The sequence below is a fragment of the Mus caroli genome, chromosome 4 (genome assembly GCF_900094665.2).
Source record: "Mus caroli chromosome 4, CAROLI_EIJ_v1.1, whole genome shotgun sequence".
In the NCBI taxonomy this organism is placed as follows: Eukaryota; Metazoa; Chordata; class Mammalia; order Rodentia; family Muridae; genus Mus; species Mus caroli.
This window is the reverse complement of record NC_034573.1, coordinates 51429250-51440517: the sequence shown is the minus strand read 5'-3', so window position 1 is coordinate 51440517 and position 11268 is coordinate 51429250. Positions and strand designations below refer to the sequence as shown.

The window sequence follows — 11268 nt, the reverse complement described above, 5'->3', positions numbered from 1 at the left end:
GGGTGGTTGTGAGCCACCATGTGGTTGCTGGGATTTGAACTCAGGACCTTTGGGAAAGCAGTCAGTGCTCTTACCCGCTGAGCCATCTCGCCAGCCCCTGAGACTTTTTTTTTTGTTTGTTTGGTTTTTTTTTACAGATTTTAAGAGCTGTAAACACAACGATAGTGCTAGGAAAACTATACTTGGCCTATAAAGCCTAACATCTCCCCTGCCCTTTACAGGAGAGTTTGCCAACCTCTCATTGTGTGAAAGTGAAGTTTCCAAGTAGTCAGAACAAAAAGGCAAAATTCGTGGAATCTGTGAGTCATGATCCGAATTTACAGAAATCCTTAATTAGAGGATTAAGGTGTTAATACTTCTTTTTTTTTCTACTGCACATTTTCTTTAAATTCCTAGATCAAATTAGCTTTGAGCCACTTAATGTGCATGGTTTCTGATGAGGTGGGGGAGGTCAAAGAATAAAGAAATGTGTAGAAGTTGATGGCAAAGGACTAAGAGCAAGATGAGAGAGCCGAGCGCTTGGCTTCTGCATCAAAGCCCCCCATTTTCAGGGTCTGGACTGGCCAACTAGTCACCTAGTCACAGCATAAAAGGTGAAACTAAGTTCAGAGACCCAAAGTTCTAGGTTCTGAGATGACCCATCCAATGATGTCATAGAAAAGTTATCTTTATATTCCATCCAGAATGCCATAATGAATGGGACAGCTACAGTGATTCACCTGAACCAATAGGAGAGGGTCAGCAGCAAGTCCCAGATGTCAATTATGGTGAAGAGGATTAAGAACGTGGCAAGTATTTGTTGGCTTCATGGAATATTTCAAAAGACACTTCAAAAGCAGTATTCAATGGGATTTGATAAACATTCATTATGTCCTCCACCCAGTCCTCCTCCATTGCTCTATGACAAGAGAGACCTTTCAAGTCTTTTGTTGGCTTTATGTCTTTTGCCATAGGGTCTCACTAAAGGAAGAGACCACATAACTCTGGCTGACTTGTACCTCACGATGTACATGAAGCTCAAAAGCACATGAGAAGCCAGGCTTGGTGGTGCAAGCTGGTACTTCCAGCTACTCAAGAGATAGTGGCAGAATTACAAGTTAAAGGTTAGCCTAGGCTATTTAGTGAATACAAGACAAGGTCCAGCCAAGGCAAGCAATGAAACACTAGCTCAAAATAAAAAGTAACAAGAGGGCTAAAGATAGACCTTGTATAGCTTGTACTATGCCCTGGATTTAATCTCTAATATCACAGAAAATAGAGACATAACTGAGAAATAGAGACCTGTCTTGGCTGTGTGAAAATTCAGTCTTCTATTCTATAGAAATACAAGTCCAGGAAGTGGGTACATCATCTTTGAATCATCACCTGACCAGAACTAAATCAAATGGGAACTTATCAAGTTCCTTTGCTGAAGGGCAAGCATGCCATCTGTATGAAATTAACTCCACCCTTAACTTGGACAGGCCCTGCTCAACTTAACCCAATTATGAACTAACCTGATTAGTGCTTAGTCCGTGGGCACACAGGTTATGCCTTTAACCACAGTGAAAAGAGTGCAGCTCATCGCTGAAAGAAATCAGTAACGGTTGGAGAAATATGCTCTAAATTTAATAACAAGCTGCCTAACACTCCACACCATCACCCTTAGCTATGAAATCAACAGGATGGGAATATGTATTGAATAGAGTGAGCATAAAGATTACATCTCAGAACATCAGAGTGGAGGAGCTAACCTCAATTCCAGGGACTGGTGGGAAGATAAATTATAAAGAACACTCCCTAGAGCTGTCATTCTCTCACCCAGCAAGCATTCCACATCGGCTTCCTATCTGCAAATGAGGAGCTGGGGGAGAAATAGGGGTAAACTAGAATAGTCTCCAATAGGGAAAAATCGGACCCCAAGTAGGTAATATAAGACAGTCACAACATACATACATGGAAGACTTTAATTAGGTGACATCAACAATTATTGGAAATTTTACTTTGGATGTTTAGCAATAAATAAATAAATCGATAGATGGATGGATGGATGGATGGTATTGATTAACACTTTACAAGTGATCACTCCACAAAGTAAGAAATCCCATCACTGGTGCATTTTCACCTGTCTAGCTTGAACAGTGTTTCTTCTTTCTCCTTAATACTTCCGTTTCTCCCTGGCTGACCTGCTTTTACCTAAAGGCAGCCGCCACTACCACCTCACTTAATAAGCAGACTTCTAACTTGTTTGGGGATGTACCACCTCATTCATGTGTACTCAGGGAAAACTATGTCTAACCTCAGACTCACTTAGAAAAGGTTGGAGGGGTTGTAAGGCAGTAAGCTAAGATCCCTCTGTCCTTTTACCCTTTGCAAGCAAGATTTCCCTTTTGTTTCTTGCAAGACTTTGTGAGATTCCATGACCGTTCACACTTCCCGCCGTGTTCTGGTTTCAGAGTGAACTGAAAGAATTGTTCAGCAATGCTGGAAACAAGCTTGTGGTGGTAGAGTTTTCAGCAAAATGGTGTGGCCCCTGCAAAACAATTGCTCCTGTTTTCCAGGTAAGGATTTCCAGTGTCTATCTCATAGCTGCCAAAGGAATTTAGGTCCCCAAAAGTTTTCCCAGCATTCTTAGGTTTTCCGACTTCTGTCGTTGTTCGGTTCATTTGCTTTTTAGCATCCCTGTGAACCTGAAGCTATTATCCTGGAATGTCATGAGGTGATAGCAGAAAACTGGTATGATTTATCTGTGGGGAGTTCACTAAGGAACACCAGGGTATGCAGAAGGATTACATATGGGGATAGGAATTCATATCATTACATATTTCCAAAGTCGGAGCCCAGAACTTCCAAATACTGAAAGAGATCCCAGATAGACACAATGTTTGTTTAGCCATGAAATATGTTTGTGCACCGCTTGCATGCCCGGCACCCATAGAGGCCACAAGACAGCATCAAACTCCCTGGGACTAGAGTCACAGACAGCTGTGAGTTGCCATGTACATGCCAGGAACTGGACCTTGGTCCTCTGGAAGAGCAATCAGTGCTCTTAACCACTGAGAAGTCTCTCCAGTCATCTCTCTCAGGGAATTTTAGTTTTCTTTTTCCTGCTTGTACAAATCCTCCTGGTTATTTGTGGTCACCTTGTGAATAAATATCACAATTTATACACTATACATATATATGCATACATGTATGAATATAAAGAAGTTTGATCAGATGATACAACTGAAAAACCTTCTACTCCGCTTTCAGTGAGGTTTTTAAACACCTTGGATTTTCTCACTGGGCCTCTTGAATCTTCCAAAATTAACTCTACCAACAGTCACAGCCGTCACCATTCCATCGTAAATGAACTTACAGCATGTGGATGAGCTACATCAGGTCTCTCCTTTGGCATTTGTATATGTGTGGCTCATGGATGCGTGTTCATATATGCAAGTCGAAGGTTGATGTCAGATGTCTTCCCCAGTTGCCCTTCTGAAGCAAGGTCTCCTGCAGAACTCAGAGCTCATCTTCAGGCTAAGCTGGCTGGCCAGATGGCTCTAGGGACCCACTGTCTCTGCTTCCCTCATGCTGGGGTCACAAGCAGGCCACCATGCTTTTACATGGGTTCTAGAATCTCCTCCTCCGTCTTTACACTTGCACGGCAATTGCTTTACCCACTGGGCTATGCTCCCTCCTTCGACATGACTCCTCAGGATCCCTACCCTACATCAAGTTCTTGAACTATCCAAAAGGAACATTTTAGTGTTAGACAGACCATTCTGTGACTCAAAACTAAGGCAGAAGGTTTCCCTCACTATGCCACAGAAAGAGCCACGGCTCGGGTGCAAAAGTGTGATTTCCACTCAAATGCCGGAGTTAAAGCTAATTGAACTGTAGTAGCCAATAAAAGGCACATAATATGCCACCGAAGTGTATGTTTGTGTATATGTGTATGTGTGAGAGAGAGAGTATGTGTGTGTGTAAGAAAGTGTTTGTCTGAGTGTGTGTGTGTGTGTGTGTGTGTGTGTGTGTGTGTGTGTGTATGCATTTGGAATCTAAAGCCAACCACAACTGCTGTCATTCCTCAGATACCATCTATCCTCTTTGTTAGTGATTTTGGTTTGGTTTGGTTTGGTTTGGTTTGGTTTGGTTTGGTTTGGTTTGGTTTGGTTTGGTTTGGTTTTTTTTGAGGCAAGGTCTCTAATTGGGTTGCAACTCACTAAGCAGGGTAATCTAGCTCGAGGCTACTGAGCCCCTGAGATCCACCTGTCTCTCCCATCCCAGAACTGAGAATGCAAGTGCATACTACCACATCACTATTTTTCTCATGGGTTCTGAGAATCCATAGGTCCATGGTGTCAGTCTTAGGTCTTCATCACTGAATGGCAAGCACTCTACTGACAGCCATATCCCCAGCCTTAAAACCCAAGGCTTAGTTTTTGTTTTGTTGTTAGTGTTGTTGTTTGTTAAACTAGTGATGATGTGGAGAAATGTATTGTTATATTTTTGATGGTAGGATGGTACAATGATAGTTACTCTAAAAATAATTTAGTAATTTCTTATAAGATGTATAAATTACGCATATATTATAGGATGTTAGAAGAAAAATAAAGGCCTATAAATAACTTAGTATAGCATGCTAAGTGATCAATTAACCCATGACCTAAAAGATTAAGATTGAATTAATCTATGACCTAACAATTGTGCTCTTGATCATATAAAATGAACATCCGTTGAATATGCCTGTAATTGTTAAAAGCTAAAAGAAAAGCTCATGTCTTTCAACAGATCAATTATCTTATACTAGAATTAAAAGGGATTATGTAAACATCACTCATTTTATATGCAGATAAGACAGAGCAGAGGGACACCTGTCAAACAAGGGATGTTTTTCTGTGAGTAAGGGAGGGTTGAGGAAGATGTGGCTGAAAGAATTTTGTCCTTGCTGTACCTGTAACTCTTGGCCTTTTGTAAGAAAGAAAATTTGTGTATTTCATGTGATTTTATTACTCATTTCCCATGATCTTAGGAGGGAGACTCTTTCTCCTTTAGTCACTGTATCAGGCAGAGAGCAAATCAGAAACATAAATAAAGTTAGACAAGAATTTTAACACCACAAATTAAATGCTTATCAAGTCACTGGAAGGCAGGGTGAGAAGGCTCTGGGTGGGACCACACTCTGTGGCACAGGCTATGTAAGTAGTACAGGCTACTCCCTATATAACTCAGTTGGACCTCAGGCTTATGATTCTCCCACCTCAGCCTCCAAAGTACTGGCATTAGAGTTGTGCCACCACACCAGCTCAGAATCATCTTATTAATCTGAAAAATATTAATTACCAAACCCCAAAGGTCTTTGTGCTTATTCTACAGTAGTTTTCTCCCATCTCACCATCTCAAGGGACCACTGTCAAAGTGTCTCTTTTATTTTCCTGAAATACTTGTCTTGGAGGTTTACTGCCTCCATCTGCCAACCTAGGCCTTGTCCTGGAAGCTTCTAGTCCCTGTGTAATTTTTACTAGGCCTAGAATGTTTTCAGTCTCTGAGGTGAATAAGCTCACCCCTCTCTAGTTCTTTCTGAGCTCTGGCTGGCTGGTTCAACTTAGCTGTCCTGGCTTGAAACTCCTCTCCATGATAACTAATTCAATCTGGCTTCTGTCCCTCAGCCTCTCCTGAATTGTTCTGCTTGGCCTCAGATTAACTCTGGCCATCTGTTCTGACCTTCTGGCTTCTCAGACTCTTTTCAACCTGTCTCTGTAAAACTCTCTCAGTTAAACTGCTTCCTCTACTCTGCAGTGCTCTCTCTCTTAAGTAACTTCCTTTTCCTCTCTATCAAGAGTTAGGAAGATCCTATTCTGTCAAATCTTTCTCTGATTTGTCACTTTGTCTGCCACTCAATTAGACATCACCTTGAAACACCACTGCTTCCCTCTACAAACAAATGTTACCTTTATTGTTTGGGATTAAAGGTGTGTGCTGAGGGCCTGTCTGTATTGCAGCCAGAGGGGTTAAAGTTTCTAGTTGTGGTGTGGCTCAGCCAGAAACATCCTGTTTCAGTAAATAACGCAGTCTCAAGCTTCACAGCGTGATCAAATATCCTGCAACAGACCACAGAAGAAAGAACCTCTCCAGAACTCACAGTCCACACACAAACTTGCAAGGGGGAATTGCCAGCAGCAGGACTTCTCACCTAAGGCCTCTTATGCCTTATATCGTCCTGCTTCTCCCTCCTCAAGGACAGCTCTCTCTGGGATTGCCTCCACTTTGGATACCTTGTACATCACCTTCCAGGAGTAGTCTCATTTGACTAGAGATGCTTGCGACATGATTTTTCAACAAATCAAGATACTATAAAATGCCCACAAATTGGAACATGAATCTGCACCAACCTAAGTTATCACTGTCCTTTACCTGTACCCCTTGAGCCAGGACCTTGCTGTCAAAGACATTTCCAGAACAAAATAGAAGGAGAAGACAGCCCTGTCTTCTACCACCTTTCATTTCCTGCACAGCTACCCACTGGTTAGCTGGAAGTCAGATGACAAGAGAGTCTGGAAAATCTAGCTTCAATGTATGATAGATTATAGAGAGTGTGTGGGTGAGTAGGTGGGAGAGAGCCAGGCTGATAGTCCTCAGGGAATCCTTCTACTGACACCAGCCTCCCAAACCCTGTCAGAAATGAGAAGGTAAAAACTACCAAGTACATTATCTGGTTCAGAGAACTGCATCTTTTTCTGGCCTGCCATGACCCACTCCATGTTTTCTAACACCGATCTAAGCCCATCCCCATTACTCCAGACAAATTTTGAAAACCATTACAAGTAACCCCTTTGCATTGTCATGAACATCCTATTTTGTCTCCCCCACGCAAGACAGGGTGGGTCTGGCCCCCACTGCACACAACCCAGTTGTTCTGCATTCTGTCCTTGAGTCTTGAAACACACATCGTCACGTTGTTCTTAGACTCTGCTAGCGGATCCTTGCTTGAGGGGTTCCACGCTCTAGGCTGTAATGAACCCTGAGAATGGTACTTGGATCTCTTTGACAGCCAAGTCATACATCTCTTCCTTTACACAATGACACTTTGTGGCGCTGATGTTAATGTTTATATTGTTTTATTCTTTTGTCTTGAAGGCAATGTCTTTAAAATACCAAAATGTCACGTTTGCTCAGGTGGATGTGGACTCGTCTAAGGTAAAGCTCTGAAATCCTCTGTGTGGACCATCAGACCCCAAACGCAGCATCTCTGCGGAGCTCGGTGAATGTGATGTTATCACCTGACTAAAAAAAAAAACAAGTGTAATCCCACACCTTTGTGTTCATGATAAATGTAGCAAACTGTTTTACTCAGCTGTCTTTAAATATTAGCAACTATATGGTACCCCCTCCTGCTGTGTCTGACATCACCAGTCAATCCAATAGCCTTCATGTCCAGGCAGACATTGCAATGAAGCCATGCTGAAAACTATGTTTAGTTTTTGCTATTAATCACTTTCTAAAACCTAGCTCAATGATTACATTTTAACATATCTCACTTTGGTGTTTGTTTGTTTGTTTGTTTGTTTGTTTTGGTGAGGGGGTTGCTTGTATAGCATAAAGAATTCCAGGAAACCCTTCCCTCTTGTTCCTAGATCCATCCTTCACACTTCTCCTCTTCCAAAATAATAAGCCTCATAGTCTCAAGCCAAATATGTCTTATTACTATAGAAAACATCTCTACCGAATAACTCTTCCTAGGCTTTGTTAATTTAAAAGGAAAGGTAACTACATTAATTCCATATTAATTAGCTTTCTGTCACCAGAGCAAAATGGCTAAGATAAGGAGAAATAGAAAGGTTTGTTTTATTTCACCATTTTGAAATTTGAGTCTCTGGTGGAACCTCAGTTGCTTTTGGGCAAAAGGCAAACACATTCCGATAGGAGCGCATGGCAGAACAAAGCAATCCCATCAGCAGCAGGAAGACAAAGAGAGGAAGAAGAGCCACCATCCCAGAGTCCCCTTTAAAGGCATGGCCCCATCAAACTAAAGGTCCCTGGTAGGCCTCACCTCTTATACGTTCCACTGCCTCCCAATAGCTCCATGCTGGAGTGCAGGTTACTGAGGGACATTGTGCACTCAAACTGTGGCAAAAAAAAAACCAACAAGTGACCTACCCAATCATTGGATTGAAGCTGAGCTTTAAAATGAGCAGCAAATCAAAAACTAGTTCTCTACTGTGTCATAACTGTTCATAGTTTTATCAACTTGATACAACTTCGCATACCTGGGAAGATTTGTTTTACTGTGATAATCTGTGTATAAATTTTGCTGCACAAAATTCTGTCTGAGCAGAAGTTTTGATTTCTCTTGGGGCTATATCTATGTGCATCGTTGTTGCTACTGGACTTTAGTAGTTTAGAGAGGAACCGAAAACCTTTTTCCAAAGAAACTTCATCATTTTACATTCTGACCACTGTAGTAAGAGAGCTCGGATTTCCCCACATTCGCACCAACACAAGTTACTCTCAACTTTTTTATTATAGCTTTCTGTCTCTTAAGATGAAGCAAGAGACACACTTCTCTAATAATAACTAATAGATTAGTTGTTTCCATGGCAACTATAACTAAAATACAATTTGGTATGTGTGCACATGTTTCTTTGTATTTGTATTTATTGTGGGGAAGAGATCTAAAGCCAATCAAACAGCAGAAATATCAATGAGAGCTGTTCAAATCTGTTGTCTATAGACAGCTAATTTTACTCAACTTCTAAACAAGGGAAACAAAAATACACCACTTGGAAGGAGTTTGATTTGAGTTAAAATTGTGGAATTCTGACCCATTCTCTTGTCTTTGGGCTCCAAACATTTCAATAAATATTAGTAGTGAAGGAGAAAGAGTAATACAGCTTTAGAAAAGACTGTGTAAGCCTCCGATATGCCATGCCTGTCTTCAGTTAAGACATGCTTTTTTCTGTCCTCTTTTCACAATATGGTATTCCCAGGCTAGACTTCCCAGGGCTCTCTGCCATCATGCAAATTTGTTACATCCAGCTCAAATAGCCACTCAGCATCCATTCCACCTGATCTTCATCCCGTCCCTCTCTTAGAGACCTGAAATGAGGTGCCCTATTTGTGCCAGAATGGTCCTCTTTACACAAGGTTTCCCTGGAGACTTTGAAGGTATGTTAGGGAAATTCTGTGAAGTATCAGATGCCCCTAGGCTTTCAGACACAGCTTCTTAGAAGTCACCAACTAGCACAAACTCTGACTTCACACCACTTCTTTTCTTTCCCAGGAATTAGCTGAACATTGTGACATCAAAATGCTACCCACATTCCAGATGTTCAAGTACACCAAAAAGGTATGTTTTCATGGAAACCATCAGGCTCGGTTGTCTCCACCCAGCATCCATATACCATTGTCTATTGGGAGCCTTATTTCGTATTCTCTAGTCTCAAAGCTCCATCTTTGGGTTTTAACCAAGCACCTCTACCACTATCAAATATGGACCCTTTCATTTAATCAAGCCTATCAAACCAGAACCAATGACAAAATTTGGCTTTAAGTCAAAGTATTTTCTCTTGATGCTGTTAGTTTTAAACTTCAGAAATACAGGACAGCATCCACTATAGTAGTTTCATGATAATGAAACCACTATGCACAGGAAGCAGAATCCAGCCAAGAATACTAGTGCTTTTAAACTCTGAGTTTATTGGAGATGTAGGGAGGAGGGCTCAAAGGTTTAGAGCACTAGCTGCTCTTGCACAGGATGTGACTCAGTTCCCAGTACACATGGTGGCTGATAGACATGTGCAACTCCAGTTCTAGGGAGTCTGACACCCTCTTCTGGCCTTCCTGGGCACTAAGCATACACAAAGTACACAAGAATATGTGCACACAAAACACTCATGCACATAATAAATGAATATATAAGCTCTGAATGTATCCACCACTTAAGCTTCAGTGATTCCCATAGAGTCTACATTGTCATAAAGTAGGTGTGTTTTCAGCAATTACAAGCCCCTCCCCCCAAAAAAACCCTAATAAATTGAGACAGAAGAGAAAGGGATCCTATAATTCTCTTCTAGAATAGCCCTCCAATGACCTGAAGACTTCCTACTACACCCCTCCTCCTAACGGCTTCACCATCACCCAACAGAGGCCTAGAGAACAAGAATTGCAATATGCACTTCTAGTGAACACATGACATGTGAAGACATCACTGAAAGACTCAGATTTAAATTGACTGATTGACAACTATCAGAAAATAAAATTAACTGAGTTGATGACATTGCCAGTAGCTACTGTAACCCCCTAACTTCTAATTCCAGGGCCACCTGATGAGCCTGATTATAATGTACATAGGCTTGTGTCAAGAAGTTTCCTTAAGAATTGATGTTTTCATTGAATATCATTAGCATAGCATTCTGATGATGGAGTTTAAAAACTAAGCAGTTGGGATGGAGAGATGACTCAGCTGGGTCAGTTCCTAGCACTCACGTTCTGTGGATCACAACTACCTGCAATCCCATCCCCAAGGCATCCAATGTCTTCTTCTGGCCTCTGAAGACACCTGTCTCGCCATGCAAATACACACAGACACACAGAGAGAGAAGCATTCATAAAAACTAAAATCTCCATTGAAACCTAAACAATTTGAAACAATCTCTACCTCAATGAGTGAATGCATCTATTTCTAATCTTATAGTATATGTAATCATATAAAAACGGCCAAGAATAGCAACAAAAACAAAATGAAAAAAAGTCCTTCTATGTCAAAGGCAAGAGCCAAGAAAGAGATGCAGAGACCCTAATGGAAATAATACTCTAAATCTTTTACTTCCTTTAACTCAAATCTCAAAATGGGGTCTGAGCAGATCTTTGGGATTTCATGGGGTCTCACATTTCCCTTGGCATCTAGAGTTAGACCATGACCCTTCTGAACATTTCTCCCTCAGTTTCTGTCTCACAGTGGTCTGTAGAGTCACTGCAAAAGAGGGAGATTGGGGTGGACAAGCAAAAAGATTAATTCATTTAAGTTTTTCTGTGAGGAGAACCAGGCAGGAAGTCTTTCATTGGCACCAAGTATCTTTATTATTATTATTATTATTATTATTATTTAGATATTATCTTTATTTACATTTCAAATGTTATCCCCTTTCCTAGTTTCCCCTCCAAAAATTCCCTATCACCACCTCCCCACTCCCCAACCCACCCACTCCCATTCCTGGTCCTGGAATTCCCCTATACTGGGGCCTAGAGCCTTCACAGGACCAAGGGCCTCTCCTCCCATTGATGACTGACTAGGCCATCCTCTGC

The 11268-nt window shown here is 41.4% G+C and overlaps 1 protein-coding gene across 3 annotated transcripts in view; it reads left to right on the top strand.

The window, feature by feature from the left end:
• The first annotated feature begins 671 nt into the window (after positions 1-671).
• Positions 672-11268, top strand: part of LOC110293525 (thioredoxin domain-containing protein 8) — a 24486-nt gene continuing 13889 nt past the window's right edge. The window contains exons 1-4 of one of the 3 annotated variants that reach the window (XM_021161371.2): positions 672-788; positions 2436-2540; positions 7102-7161; positions 9245-9310. In XM_021161371.2, the coding sequence (XP_021017030.1) occupies positions 756-788; positions 2436-2540; positions 7102-7161; positions 9245-9310 (264 nt within the window). In that variant the 5' untranslated portion in view covers positions 672-755. The remainder of the gene's footprint in view (positions 789-2435; positions 2541-7101; positions 7162-9244; positions 9311-11268) is intronic. The other 2 variants (XM_021161372.1, XM_021161373.1) reach the window with 2 other exon arrangements.